The sequence below is a fragment of the Triplophysa rosa genome, linkage group LG13, assembly GCF_024868665.1.
Source record: "Triplophysa rosa linkage group LG13, Trosa_1v2, whole genome shotgun sequence".
NCBI lineage: Eukaryota > Metazoa > Chordata > Actinopteri > Cypriniformes > Nemacheilidae > Triplophysa > Triplophysa rosa.
Window position 1 is genome coordinate 19,880,772 of NC_079902.1, and position 16,257 is coordinate 19,897,028.

Below are 16,257 nucleotides of genomic sequence, written 5' to 3' on the forward strand. Positions count from 1 at the left end.
GAGAGGGAGAGAGAGAGAGAGAGAGAGAGAGAGAGAGAGAGAGAGAGAGAGAGAGAGAGAGAGAGAGAGAGAGAGAGAGAGAGAGAGAGAGAGAGAGAGAGAGAGAGAGAGAGAGAGAGGGGGGGGCAGTGTGTGTGTGTGTTTCTGACACGAAGCAGATTTCTCTATGAACTCACATAATTTCACGTGCCCTCCGCTCTATGGCCTGCAGCTTTATGGCTGAGCACCCAGATACAATCACATCCAAAATTATTCTAATCAATTGTGTCGGTGGGAAATGGGATTTGTGAAGGTTGTCTCTGTGGCGCGCTGATTTTTTGGGTGGCAGAGGTGTCCGTGTTCACAGCTGGGAGAGCCCCGGTGGCTTTTTATTGTGAAGAGAGACTGCGGAGGCGTATTCAGGTCTATTTAGACACTCTGCCGAGTGACAGCTAAAAGCTAAGAGGAAAGACTCTGCCAAAGCAACGGAAAACCGGACTGTCAGAGATGTGCATATGGGCTCAATGAATAAGCAACTTAAGAATCTATACTGTGTGTGTGTGTGTGTGTGTGTGTGTGTGTGGCCTTGTTTTTATATCCCGGTGAGGACCTAATCCTGAATACACACCAACTCATGGGGACTCGTTTCACTGTGGGGACCAAAATTGAGGTAAAAAAAGCTTATAAATCGTACAAAATGATATTTTTTTAATCTAAAAATGCCAAAAGTTTTCTATGATCTTTAGGTTTAGGGGATAAAATATACAGTTTGTACAGTGTACAAATCATTACGCCTATGGACTGTCCCAACGGAGATAATAAACCAGACGTGTGTGTGTGTCACAATATACAGATATTGACAATTACCATGATATTCAAATGATTATTGACATCATGTTCATTCTACACATACCATAAATCATTCAGCACCTATTAAAGGGATAGCTCTAGCGGTTTGACAAGAGGGTGAGTAAGGGATGACAGAATTTTTGTTTTTGGGTGAACTATACCTTTAAAGTTTTGCCATAAGAGCCAAAAAGATTACAAAAAAAGTATCTTGAGTGTGATTTATTGACCAAAAATGAGAAAAAAAAATTAAAGATGAATAGGACTGAAAGCATCATTTATTTTCCAGAAAACTTGGCATGAATTCCTTTTGCCACAATAATCATATTCGTGATATACTGTATATATATCGTGACATTTGTAAAGAAAAAAATGGCAAAACATATATATTTTTTCTGTATTGATAGGCGTGCTTTAGGGTTAGTCTATAGTAACCATTTCTTTTCCAAATAAAACATTACGAGTGTGTCCTGGTAAATCCTATACACTGTGGGGACCGAATGTCCACAAAAATACTAACGCTAACTTGATAGAGACATTATTTTGTACCAATTAGAAAAAACAGGGCATTAATAATATTAAATAACTGAAAATGTAAAATGCAGAAAGCTTGCATAATGAAAAAATGCAGAAACTTTCTTTTAAGGGTAGGTTTAAAGGAGTAGTTCACTTCAAAATAGGCCCCCATTGACTTTCCATTGTAATTTATATTCCTACTATGAAGAGTCAATGGGGGCAAATTTTGAAGTGAACTACTTCTTTAAGGGACATAATTTCAAGTTGGTACAGTGCAAAAGTCATTATGTCTATAGGAGGTCTCCATAAAATACACACAGTTGTGCGTGTCTGTGTGTTGACTTAAATCAGAGTAGATGCCATTTTTGATCTGATGTGAAAACAAGGCTGTAGGGCAAGTACAATCTGTTCAATATGATGCGCTCTTGTGTACCTGAGTGCTGAACCTCCAGCCCATGAGAGATTTAATATTTTCCCACAAATTTCTAGTGGGCAAAAACTCTGGGTGTACAAAACAGATGCCGCTTAAAACCTTCAAGGTGAAGTGTGTCATTTTTCTGCCACTAGCAGCACTATACTGAACCATGAAAAAGGTTTTTCATGACAAACCAAAGAGTCCAGCACCAAACTCGTGCCAATGCTGCAATTCTTGCCCGATCAGGTTGCTTAAAGATGGAGTTACACACGCAGTTTCTGCCAATGTCGTGTTAATCTTGAGTACCTATACAGTAGTATTGCACACGTCGTAACTTCGAAGAGTGTTTAGTTTGATCAAATTTATAAAAGAGAGATACAGCTATATGATTATTTCCGGAAAAAGACGAGCTGCTGGAGGCAGGCAGGGGGACGGAACTACAGCACGAGCACACAATACATCATAGCATTATTCTTTCGTGTTGTTTACATTATGCACATACGCACCGATTGCCAACAAAACACACACATATGACTTAGTTCGACTTACCGCGTGCAGTTCATGTCCAGCATCTTTTATGCTGGGACCGCGCCATCTACCAGTTTCAAACGATCTCCAAATCCAGCGGTATATCCACCGTTTATATAACATCCATCACTGAAATGCCGTGAACAAACAGACACACCTCAACTTCTCTCACTAACGCAAGAGTAACGAGCTGCAGCTGCAGGCCCACAGTGCAGCCAATCTTGATAAGCAGGTTTTCCTATTCGCGCGTGGGCGGGCTCTTTCTTTCGCCTTGCCGTGGGCATGCTTTTCCAGGAAAATTGCCTAATAAAAGGAATAGGATCCCTGTTACGAAACAGGGATCCAGACTTATAAAAAACTTTTCGAAACAAGTTGGAGTGCTGGGGGAGTGTATCAAGCACAGAAATACTACGTCATACGTCCAACTCGTTTTTTAACAAGTTGACCATGTCAAGCATGAGAAGCCAGCACGTTTAACGGTGTAAAGAAGTCAGAATGCATGAAATAGCATGTTACCCCATCTATTTCGAGCCATCAAGTAAACAAGTTCTGTGTGTAAAAATAGTTTCTTTAACCTTTATTAGTTTGTACAATGATGTGAAGAAAGTTACTAGCTGTGTCACACCTCCTCTCTCACTTTCACAGCTGACAAGCCTTCATTTGTTTGGTCTAAACGAGAGTGAGATTGTCAAAGGAAATGATTAAATTAGAATCATCTCCGAGCCCAAAATCACACAGACAATTAAAACAAGGCTGTCAATTACCATTACGCCAGCCTGCGTCACTCTAATGAAGCTGTGCTCTAATTGTTCATCACACTCTTAATCACCAGAGTGGCAATAAACACGCTCATGACTATCAGAGGAGATGTTACTTAAGACAATCCACACTTCTTGGGACTGCAGGTGCCTGGTCCAGTTAATTTAATCCAAATATAACTCTATTACTTTGACGTGCCCTCAGAGTAATGCTAATATCGCTCGGGGGGCCCGCGGGTCATCGGCTGCGCGTCTCGACGTGTTTCGGGCGACTGCGAGCGTGTGACTGATGACTCTGTCAATACGACATATTACCGTGAATAGGGAAAGGAGCTGCAGGAAATGGCACTGCGTCAGGGGTTGTTTCATGAGAGCTGGTCAATTGTGAATGAAACAAACATGGATCGTGACTGCATTTATATTGACAATGCATTAAAAGTGTCTAAAGTGGTGGTGGGGCTTTGTCATGGCTTGACCAAAGGCTCACAATGTCATAAACTGTCAGCTGTCGCACTAAGAAACATGATGGAGACTGGGTTTGTGTGCATAAGCAAGCGTGATGAAAACAGGCTGGAAAATAAAAGATTAAAAATGTGAGGAGTTTTAAATTTGTAAAAGCCCTCCAGAAAGGCAGCAGACACACTTTCCATTGAATGATGAAATTCAGTTTTTGTAAAATTCAAGACCCTTCCAAAATTCACCCCCCTTGGACTTTGGCGGGATCTCACTGGTTAAAAGAGCTTTATTCTTTATATTTTATACTTGCTATTCCATCTGAAATTCTACAATGTTGCTCTCAAGCAGTCGGATTTAAACATTAAAACAAAAATAATATGAATGCACACATACATAAATTGGGTGGTGCCCAAAATTATTTAAAGGCCCAATGTGTATCAATGTGGAGGATCTATTGACAGAAATGCAATATAATATACATAACTATGTCTTCAGGGGTGTATAAAGACCTTACATAATGAAGTGCTATGTTTTTATTACCTTAGAATGAGCTATTTCCATCTACATACACCATGGGTCACCTTGCATGGAATTCGGAAAACGGACAAACTGCTCTGCCGAAGGAGATAATGTATTTACGTAAAGAAGCGAAAACGTGACATCATCCTATTCCTGTGTCAGCCTCCATAATCCTTCGAAAGGGAGGGGGAGGGGTGGCGTGAGCAGTTGGTTGCAGTTTGCAACCTCACCACTAGATGCCGCTAAATTTCATACACTGGACCTTTAAATATTTATGAAAATCATTGCATAAATTAAATATATACATATAGAAAAAATATCTAGAAATCTATAAAAAAACTGAAAAACAACATATTACATTTACTTAAATACTTTATAGTATACTACATCATGCTCCACTGTACCATGGTATTACCAAATGTTTTGACATGTACTCAGTACTATTTTAGTATTTTGAAAGTACTTTGGAGTAATAAATAAAACCCAGTATTAATTGTATTCATATGGTATGATAAAATACAATGTTAATACCAACCAATAGCATCACTGCATCATATTAAAAATACAATCCCCTTCTCTTCACCCAAACCACCAGCTATCCCTCAATTTTGTTCTGACCTGTAACATCCTTGGACTTTCAATACTCTACTTTTTATCAGGTCCAACTGATATACTGAATACCCAATAATTGACACTTCCTATAGACCGGGTTGATGTTCCCTTTGCCCTGCTGAATAATTGAAGAGACATCCATCACGCTTTAATTGACACAGTTAATCAGGTTGTATAATTGGATAGATTCTGCTTTTTTTCCACAGTATTCATGCCTTGGTCTCTCTCTCACAGGAAGAGAAGCAGACGATGTGCTCTCGCTATCTGATTCCCAAACTCCTGCTCTCATTTTTGCTGTAATCAACACAAAACCACGCGAGCGATGTGCCTGCTGTTCCTGCGGCTGATGTAAGGTATGTCGAAACATGGATTTCTGCAGGTGTAACAGAGGCTCCGAGCATCCTGTGCAGTGTATCAGCAGGGAGTCTTAGCCTGACCCGAGGGGACTGAACTCCGCCTGTGGGTACCGTAAATCACAGATAGAGGTTGCTCCCTTCTCACTGTGGGATGCGGTCTGCAACCTGCAATTCTCCTATAAGGGCCGACAGAAACAGGCTTGGACTTGTCTATCCTCTGTGACATTGAGAGACAGTGCTGATTCTCTCTGGAAGATGCTATTGTTTTCTGGAAAATGAAATCCAGGTAACTGAACAAAAGGTAAACATGGTTCAGGCTATCAACACTAGCAATACAAAGTGGGTTGAAAATCGATAAAGATATATCCTAAAATAAATCTTTGCAATCTTAATAAATTTGGCCTGAGATAAATTCATGTGACAGTTCTACAATAGAAAATAAAAACACATGGAAAATAAATAACCATCCCCGCAGCACACATTGCTTAATTAACCCATCAGTATGACAGACTAAATTTGCACTTACAGGTTACGACATTATTTCCATTATTGCTAAATGGAAAAAAACATGGTGCTTTTAAATTAATTTACTCTATTGCACAAATGAGTCTGATTATCAGCGCAGGCTGCATTAATTCAGCAACATGACTTCTTTTTTATCATCACTTTTTACCGAGTAACACCTGAATGTAATTTTACCAGTTAATTATCCCGACCAGATGAACGGAGCATTGTGCGGTCTCCACATTGTTTTAAGAAAATAATAAAAAAACAGAGTTGGGTATGAGAAAATATGACAGTAAATTAATGCCTTAAAAAATGTTCATACACGGAAAAACATGCAGAGACTTTTAAACTAAGTTTAAAGCATAAAATTAAGATTTTAGAGAAAGAACTCCCAGTCTTAGTCTCAGTCACACAACCGCCCTTGCTCATTTTTGCTGTGTTAATCTTGAGAAAAGCATAAGATTAAGGGCAGGTGCTCTGGGGTTAATCTTTTCTTGAATAGTAAGGAATGCTACTTTCATTTCAACCAGTTTCCTCTAGCAAATAATTAAAAGGCTTCAAAAAAAGAAAAGAAAATATTTCCTGTGCGGTGGAGTAGCCAAAGCAGGCCGGATTTTCTGCTCATTACTATATAAAACAGGTCTATTGTTTGGCAAGAGGCATCTGCTGAAAACAGATTGGGACAAGAATTTTGCTCCGGCCAGCATTCCAATTTTGAGGGATTTTTGTCTATTCAATGTGCCTTCAAGTGTGGGCTTAAAAGGGTTTCAGAGAGTGTGAGTGTGCATGTCAATGATGTGGGAGGATGCAGATTAAAATCTTAAATTTGAGAAAAAAAGTAAATCTAAAAGTAAATAAATATTGTTCAAATGTTTATGGTTACTTGGATAAAATGTTTCTCTAACAAACCTTAGAAATCTATCCCTAATTAAGTGTATGCTTTAATGTCTGAAATTAATTTTGTACACAAAAATACAATGGTGCAAACATATTAGTTTCTTTCATTATAAAACTAAAATTGTAGTTAATAAAAATCTGTAACCCGGTCTTACTCGTACCGGCTCTGAGTGGGCCTAGAACTCTTTCAATACTGTTTAAAAAGTGAGACCTCAAGAAGCTGATTGATAAAATACCAGCAAACTCTAAACACAGGGTGACTACACCTAAAATGTCAAATTATAACACGTTTTGATTAATGCTGGAAGAAATATTAAAAAGTGTAATACTGTATTAAAAGTGGAAGAGGTAGCCTACTAGCAGAGATGGACACAAATACTGATTTTATCAGAAAAACAGTAGCACCCATCACAGGAATGTGTCCTCATTGTCCGTTAAAGAGCTTCCTCTGAGATGAACATAGCCCTGTTAACCCAACACTGCACAGTGTATCCGAATAAGGATGCTGATCCCAACATTTTGATCTAAGAACATGTGAATGCACCACTTTGATGCCCATCTGCTTGGCCGGACCCCCGGCCGTGCAAATTTCCCCATGGCTGCCATCATAGCAGCTTCTGTGCTTTTAATTTGAGCAATATGGGCCAATTAATAACATACTGACTGCAGCGCAACCTCCCAAAAAACAGAGGCATGTAAACATCTAATGCTAATAACCAATCCTTGAGCTGGCAGGTTGCGATATTCTGCGTTTTCTTCGTTTTTCGCTGCCGATGGAAACATTTGTAATTTTTGCACGTAATCTCTGAGAGCTGCAAATATGGTGAGGTGGTTTGAGGTCATACTATGATTAGACATGCCTCCATATGTGGCCCTTAGAAAGTGCTAAGGATTTCAGAACTGTGTATCGACTCGCAGCGCGGGGAATAAAAAAATCTCTTCACTTCTTGACCTCTGCTTCTGCACAGACTAATGGGAGTGTTTGCTCACTTTCTACCTTCACTTTTTTCTGTCTCTTTCTTTCCACATCAGCAACAATCTTGGCCATACTGAGATTACACAGAATAACAGCAAACCGTATGAACCAAGTTACTGAAAGGAGTCCCTTTTTTAAAAAAATTTTACGGGAGTGAAACGGCTCACATCCAGTATTATGAAAAATGTGATAAGCACTGGATAAATGACAACAAAGTGCCTCTTTTCCATCTTCATAACTGCAATCCATTTAGCACGCTGTATTAGCGTAACATTTTTGCATGCACGCATGTATAAAGACTTAGAAGCCCTGTAAAAAACTGCTCGCAGGAAATCACACAAAACCATCTTGAAATTCCACCGGCTTCCACTTCTCCGCCGTCTGCCCTCTGGCATTTGTTTGAACCAATCGGTTCTCGCTTCAGAAACCGTTGATAACAGCCATCAGAAGCTCTGATATCAAAAACAATCACTGGAAGAACAGCAACAACATTACCGCTCCCAAGGATGCCAATGTTGACACTGCTGTGGTGCCATGGCAACAGATGCTGGAGAACTGAGAGGTTTAACTTCATTAAAAGAACAGAACTACAAGACACAGGAAAAGGTTATATGAGGAAAGGGACAGAGAAAACCACTATAAACTCAGGCAGTGTAACCTGAGGGACATCAAGACCTTGGGCGGCTCGAGATTCTTTGATCTGGAAAAGTGACCTTCCTACAAACAACGCGACACAACAATACACAAAGCCTGTTGGCGACAGCGAACAAAGCGTGTTAATGCAGTCCTCCCATGGTGCTCGTCCCAGGTGGTTCGGGTTCAGGCCCTTCGAGATTGTTAATGGGATTCGAACCAATGTTTCCTGAGTCTGATTCGCAGTCACACTTAGTGATCAATAAAGGAAGTCTTTTGATCGATCGATTAATCGAGGGATGCACTTACTCTGTGGGCACTGCTCGCTTGTGCAGTTGAGCGACTGGACATCCAGGCCCTGGCACTCTTTTCCTCCCGTACCTGGCGTGGGTTGGGTACATTCCCTGCTCCGCCACATGGTGCAGTCCACTCCGCATGGTGTCCATTTACTCCACTCACTCCAACCTCCATCCACTGAACACACACGCACACACATAAAAGAAGACGAATTAGAAATCCATCACACATTCACTTAACATGTCTGCGCCATTACACAGCCTTTGTTATTTTTGTAGCTGGCTATAAATATGAGCTCGGCAAGATTCTCTTTAAACTTGTGTGTCACCATGTTAGTAGCTGGCCTCAGCCTTTAGTTCAGCATTACAGGAGTCTAGTAGTTCCAGTTTTGTGTATTAAATGTGCTATAAAACACTTGTCTTGCCTACCGGTGTTACTTTAAAAGGGCCTTGTAGCATTGTCTACCTTCTTTCTGAGTCATTGTGTCTACGGTGGACGATTAAGCAGTATAATGATCATATTTCTGTTTCCTAATTTTCAATAGAAATCTATTTTTGAAAAGCGTCTACATTATTTGCATATACATAAGGTGAGAAGCAAAAGATAATGCATTATTTAGCCAGAGGACAAAAACATCGCAAGCTGACTTTAATGTAATGGTCAGAAGTCATTTCAGCGTATAATGAAGAGCAAACTTCCTGCATATGATATTTGTAAATAAAATGTCATTTCAAGCAGCAGGAAAATAAAAAGACTGCGCAGAGCAATGGAAAAATAAACAAATAAGATAGGAAAAGGTGTGTCCTCTTTCTAAAATCGCACACTTCTGTGACCGTAAGCGACCTACTTTTGTCAAGACATCTGCTATTTTAACTTTACGAATTCTAGATAAGACAACTTTATCAACACAGAAAATCATATTTCATTTTAAATGATAATTATTTAAAAAAACACCATGTAGAGCATTTTGCATGACGTAAACAACACTGGTCCATATGCAATTCCTGTTTGAGTTTTTGAAACTACACAAACATTACAATAATTACTACCATCCGAACAGTTAGAACTGAATCAAAATGTGACCCTGGACCACAAAACCAGTCATAAGTAGCACGGGTATGTTTGTAGCAATAGCCAACAATACATTGTATCGGTCAAAATTATATTTTTTCTTTTATGCCAAAAATCATTAGGATATTACGTAACGATCATGTTCCATGAAGATATTTTGTAAAAATGAACAACCGTTACTATATTTAATAACTTTATTTTCTCAGCATTTTTATTTTTTGCACCCTCGGACTCCAGAGATCCAACTATGAGATATGGCTTGTAGATCTTTCCGATCATAAATTTAGAGTCCAGTTTCACTAGATCTCTCTCTGTCAGGAACTTATTAAACCTGGAAATATCAACTCCGTTGTGAGTCAATAGATACAGCACTGAAGGGAAGAACAGCAGGCAGGAGACGAAGTGATGTTAAATAAACTGAAAAATGATTTATTGAATAATCTCAGTTGTGCTTTAATGCTCAGTCAAGCTCTGTCAAACTTCGTCTGACTAAAAGCAGATTCAATATGGGTTTTTAAACATTCAGGATTACAGTATCAAAACATTGTCTCATGACGTTATTATGAACCTTGAGATAGAGACCATTGGAAACTCATAACAGCATAAGAGACAATACAACTCCCAACGGGGTTAAACAACAGGAAAGTAAGGAACAAATAATATGAATAGAAGTGAATAATAAAATAAATGAATGAATACATATGATAGATGAATATTGTAATAAATTAGATAAATGTAATAGAATAATAAAATGAAATAAAACAAGAAACAGTGTATGTTTCTATCCAGATCCATCACACTGTAACAACACTCAAAGTCATTGAAGGCGCCTTTTTTTTCCAGAATTATTCGTTAGTTGAACCAGAGACGGTTTTGGAAGTCTCATTCAGACTGACGCTGTGCCAGGTTGAGGAAGGTTACTACAGGGCTAATGTGAACGCTCTGGTAATGAGCTCTCTGGGGCGCTTAGCGACGGCCCTTACTGGACCAGGAGCAGGAGGTGAATTATGTTACTTGGATATAAACTTACTGATGACTCCATTCGGCAGACTCAGGATCAGTCACGCTGGGCTGCTCATTAACCCTTGCCTTTGTAATGTATTTACAGTACAGTACTAGACATAACCCAGCCCTGCAAATACTGTAAGGTCACCGCTTGGCTAAACACCAAACTAATGAACTCGCAAGTCCAAGATAAAAAGTCACCTATCGTAATAGTTATGAATGATGACAATATTTAGTTACGGGCTGGCAGGCGGTAGTGTGGTTTTCATATTTAAATATGCGCAGAGAGATTATTAAGCAACTCGGAATGAGATCGGTACTAATAAAAGAATGTGTGTTGAGTGCATTTCAAGGCAATGCTGATGCAGCATTTGATCAAACATTTGGACAGAGTGCCTATGCGCTAAAATAATTGTCCTTGTTTGCCATTGAGAGAGAGCGGGCGGACTTATATCATCACACAAGCCCGGCTGCACTCTGAATTAATGACTAATGAACGCATTACAATATGAATCGTGTTCCTGTCTCTGATTCAACGAATGAATTGCAGGTGAATGAGAGATCAACATCTCAGAGATGGAGAAAAGATTCTCTTAGAAAGCGGTACAAAGTGACAGTCTTTTGACTTGAAACACTGCAGCAGTAGTAAAATGAAATGCCAATTCACTTACTTAAAGCGACAGTTCACCCAAAATGAAAATTCTGTCATAGTTTATTCACCCTCATGTAATTTCAAACCTGAGTGACTTTCTTTCCTCAGCAGAACAGAAAGAAGATATTTTGAAGAATGTTGTTTGTAACCAAACAGTACTCATTCACTTCTATTGTAGACACAAAACCAATGCAAGTCAATGGGTGCCACCATTGTCAGGTTACCAGCATCCTTTAAAATATCTTCTTTTGTGTTCTGTAAGGAAGAAAAGCCATAGAGGTTTGAAATGACAAGAGTGTGAGTAAATGATGACAGAATTTTCATTTTCATTCATCCCTGTAATGTGACATTTCCAGAAAGGCAACACGGAAAAAATGTCCAGGGACTGGGATGTGAAAAGTGGTCACTTCATGGGACTAGACATGAATCCATTCTCGCTGTTGATTAAAAAGAACTATTGTCTTTCTGAAGCACTGCTGACACCTATTTTTGACATTTATTGCATTATTGTTAACCAGCGTTAAATTGCTGTTAAATTGTTAAAGTTTGATTAAAGATAACAAAAACATTTTCTACCCCGGGATAACACAAACTAATGAATGAAATGCAAGAAGAACAGTAACGTGTGTTAAGATGATAACTACAGTAAATTGGGTCAATTCATGTCGATTTCAAAACAGCCAAAGGTAGTGTAAAGAGAAAAACACACAATGATAGCCAATTTCCCGTCCAATGAGACGCAGCGAGTGTCTCAAATATGCTTAACATGTGAAACGCATGCACTACTATGAAACCAAAGGGAGTTTAATCCAAAAACAGATAAATCATTTTTTTTCCCAGGCACCCTACTATTAAGATAATATCTTTGATTTCCAATCATCCTGGTGTGGAGAGCTGTGTGTGCGTTTATGTTTCCGTGTGTGAGACACGGCCAGGTAGGGTGCCGATAATACAATAACGCAGTGGCAGGTCTATTTGGACGTCTTGTCCATGGCACATCTAAAGAGCGTCCAACCGCTTTTTACACGAACCGCAGGAAGCCACATTTCCGCTCGCCGCTGCTCACAATCACAATGGCTGATGCCGGACACCTCCAGCTGCCTTGTCCTTGAGCGGGGAGGAGAACCAGGGAAAAGAGGCACACAATTACCTCTCAGATCAGCGGGGACGAGACCGAGTCAACACTCACATCTGTAATCTCGCATGGTCCTAAACACTCTGTATTTGATAGAACTGAGACAACAAGATTACAGGTGACTCACGGGCTCTGAGCCAGAGAGGGCGGGGTGAGTCCGGCTGTGATGTCATAGCAGTCGGCTGCCTCTGTTTAAGTCGAATGTGTCATGCGATATTAACAAAAAGAACAAATGTATTTTACATACAAGCAACTAAAAGGGTTTTTGAAAACAGGGATAGTTCACCCAAAAATGAAAATTCTGTCATCATTTACTCACCTTCGAGTTGTTCCAAATCTGTATAAATTTAATAACCAGACAGATTTTGCCCCACATTGACTACCATAGTAGGAAAAAATACAACGGTAGTCAAGTGCCTCAGATCTGTTTGCTGTTTTTTGGGTAAAGTATCCCTTTAAGAACATTATTAAGAACGCTTCATTTTCTCCAACGTGCCTACACAAATAAGAGGTCAAGAAAAATTGGTTCCCAACTCGCTTTTGTAATGTGACTTATTTCTGAGAGAAAGACGATAATCAACAACTACAAATAAAGCGACGATTGATTTTAGCTATTGTAAATCGACTGGATTTGGACAAGAAAAGAGTCCAATCAGGTTGGAGAGCTTGAAAAATAAATCAGCCACAAATGAATGTTTGATTGAATGATGAACTATAGTAAGGCAGTTTCTAAAATAAAATAGTGTATATAGTTTCCATAATATTCAGTGTATATTATCATGGATTCCAGGATGACCAAAGATGTCCTGAGATCAGAAGAAACCAGAGGTAGAAGAACCACCAATGAGACAAAACAAGTGAAGAACAACATGAGCAAAAAGATTTTCATTTTCTGGCCCTGAGCCTTATTCCAAAACCTAATTCAAACTTTTACGGGGCAACATTTTATCTGTTAAAAAACATCAAGGTGGGGGGATGAGAAGAGATAAAGTTCTGCAAAACAGGTTGCCTTCCAGGAAAGAGAAAAACATTTGCTCTGGGTGCTAAAAACATACTGCCACGTAAACTGGAAAGCGTTTTGTTCTTCATCAGTTAAGGCACAGCCAGGGTTCCTCGCTAAACCCGTCGTTCTAATGATAATGCGACGGCATGGAGACAAAAGAAAATGTATTTTGTGATGTCACCTTTTGTTGTGTACCTTCTTTGTAATATTTCAATTTCCCCTCAGCTGGGGTTAAAAAAGTGTTAAAGTTTAGACTCGGAATTAAATTCAACACTTGCTCTAAGCTTTGAAAGTACTTAAAAGAGAAAGGAGATGGAATCCGAAGATGTCTAAGGGACTGCGTTCAACATCAGGTGCTGTTCACTTAAGAGGCTATTAAATTAACAAAGCTCTCCAGTCAAAGGTAAAGAGTGTGCGTGCGTGCGTGCGTGCGTGCGTGCAGGTGCTCGCGTGTCATGTGACGGCTCTGACGTGTTGGGTTAAGAAGAAGTAGCCTCTTCAACGTGCTAAAGGTCTAAATAGTCAGCGATTTAACAAGAGCTGGTACAAGAGGCTCATCAGGGTCAATTAGCCCTTTAAAACCCACTTATTACATTAGACTCTTCACAGATGAACTCATCCAGTTGATTGGCCAATTGTGTTAAGTTACTGGTTTGTTCCTTTAGAAAAGATTGGGAAAAAGAAAGGGAAAAAGACTCTATGTACTATTGATTCTTGAATACGTTTTCATGAGAGAATGCAGAAAAAAATGAGTCATCATATGATACATAAGAGAACTTCAGTATTGAAGATACCATTTTGATATCATTGCCTTAGAAATGGTATTCCAATGACTTGTATTCAGAAAAAATAGATTAGTACTTCCTAGAAATACTGGCTAAAAATAGGCACAACTGTGCCTAAAAGGTGTTTGACAGTGCATCTTATAAAACATTCTCAGAACCTCTCTGTTTCAAAAAAGGTTTTATAGTCTACAGACTACAGACTACAAAAAGGTGAGAAAAAAAGGTTATTTTCAAAATCGTTGAACAAAAGTTTCTTTGGGGCACCAAAAATATTCCTACTATAGATGGTTTTGCGACAGCAACATAGACAAACGTTTTGTAGCCCAAACTTAACTTACGTTAGACCTCCGCAAAGAAACTGTTGAGTAGTTTTACTTAAATGTAATGTAAATGAATACACAATAAAATATTAGTATAAATTAATATTAATACAAATTAATTTAAAATAAATTGTTATATTACTAGTCACTAGCAAGGCCGATAACCAAACACAGACCGCAAGTTAACTTCGGGCCAGCCAAGTACGTCCAATAAAACTGTCTATAACATCGCTGTGAAGCTAGCACCTTTATTTCTTTCTAGCGTTTAATTTATATTAATTAATTATTTTATGTTTTAAATACCATTTTTTAATAGCCAAAATACCACAGAACCACATTACACAGTACACGTTTAACCATCAGAAATCTAAAACAAACACTAAAATAATCTAGAAAACAAGTAAAATTATGCTGGAATAAATTCTGTGTCGCAAATTCGCAACAGAAATAGAAGCAATCTGAATTCAACAGAAATGGAAGGCATTAAAATTCAGCTTCATCGAGATGTGCTGCGCGTTACACGAGACACGTCGGGTCCTTTAAAGTCACCCTGTCCTGAGGATCAGTGGAGCTGCGGCGACGGATTGCGTTCACACGGCGAGTCGTTCATCAAAGCTCGGCTGTTTCTCTTTCTGTGTACCGCCGTCTCACTGCGCTCTGGGAACACGACGCCTCTACCTGCAGCTAGTCAGTAAATGATGATTTATACCTCCTGCAGTCAGGAGTCACGTTTTGATAAATCGGGATGAAGTCTCAGATGTAATTTTTAGGGCCTGCAGTTGTTTGTGTGTGTCTTTCTATGGTGATAAATGGAACGCGATGGTCACTCTCTCTCTCTCTCTCCTTCTCCTTTACTCTCTCTCTCTTTGGCTGACAGGATTTGGGGGTCCTCTGGTGAGCACAGTAAAGCAGACAGGTGCTCGTTTTTGAATAGGAATGCAACTATTTCATCTGTGGCCAAGGTGCTGTGGCTTCTCGCTGTGACCCATGGCAGGATTAATCAGTCGGAGTGCAAGAAACACGTGAGATCCAGAGAGGAATAAAGCCACTCCGGGGACATTATCCAACCCTTTCTCTCAGCGTGACCCTTATAAAAAAACGCCTTTGTCACCACTGCGAACCTACATTCTTTCATTTTTTCATTCTGTAATGCTCTTTTACACTGTGCATTCAAATGACAGCCAGTATTACAATCACTGTTTATCAACCCTCCAATACACACTATCAGACCATAAATTAAATATGTATTCATTATGATTAATTACCCCAATAATCAAACACATAAGCCAAAATCTGCAAAAAAGTGACTTAATTGCTCTTAAAACTCATAAAAACTCATTAAAAAACTATTATGGTTCTATTATGGTTATGGTATTATGGTACCTTTGGTCTAAACAGACACAGAAGTGTGGCAAGCACAACATTTTTGCAGCATTCAGTCAAACCGAGAGAGCACAGCTTTGTGTGATGTCTGATAAAACTTGGAACATTTTTTGCAATTATTGTTATAATAAGTTATAGTTTGCAGTCTGGCCTATACAAATTACGTCTTTTAAAAATAATATTTAAAGGTTACAATAGGGCTGTGATGATGAATATCGCAATTCACACTAATTATACCTGTCTAGGTCGATTCTGAAATCGCAAAGGCTTCGATTCTGTGTTTTATGCACAGCTCTGTAAACTACGGCTCTTTACTGCTCGATCTAAAATCACTACGAGATTGAGTCGTTTATTACGTGCATTTGAAAAAGCAACACTCATCAAGCATCATCATTATAAATATACTTTATTATCTGAAAAGGTTTGAAGAACAGCGATAGAATATGACCATTGGCATTTCCTGGAACTACAGCTGCGTCCCAAATCGCGCACTTGTGCACTATTCTAACGCCATTTTGTAGTATAAATAGTGCGACTAGTGAGTTCACATTGAAAATTCTCAAAAAAGTGGTGCACTTTAAGTACCCGGATGATCACACTTTTTCAAC

The 16,257-nt window shown here is 39.1% G+C and overlaps 1 protein-coding gene across 6 annotated transcripts in view; it reads right to left on the bottom strand.

Annotated features, from left to right (window-relative positions):
* Positions 1–16,257, bottom strand: part of unc5a (unc-5 netrin receptor A) — a 168,723-nt gene that overhangs the window by 34,975 nt on the left and 117,491 nt on the right. For all 6 annotated transcript variants that reach the window (XM_057349912.1, XM_057349915.1, XM_057349914.1 and 3 more), the window contains one exon: positions 8,308–8,472. In XM_057349912.1, coding sequence (XP_057205895.1) covers positions 8,308–8,472 — 165 coding nt within the window. The remainder of the gene's footprint in view (positions 1–8,307; positions 8,473–16,257) is intronic.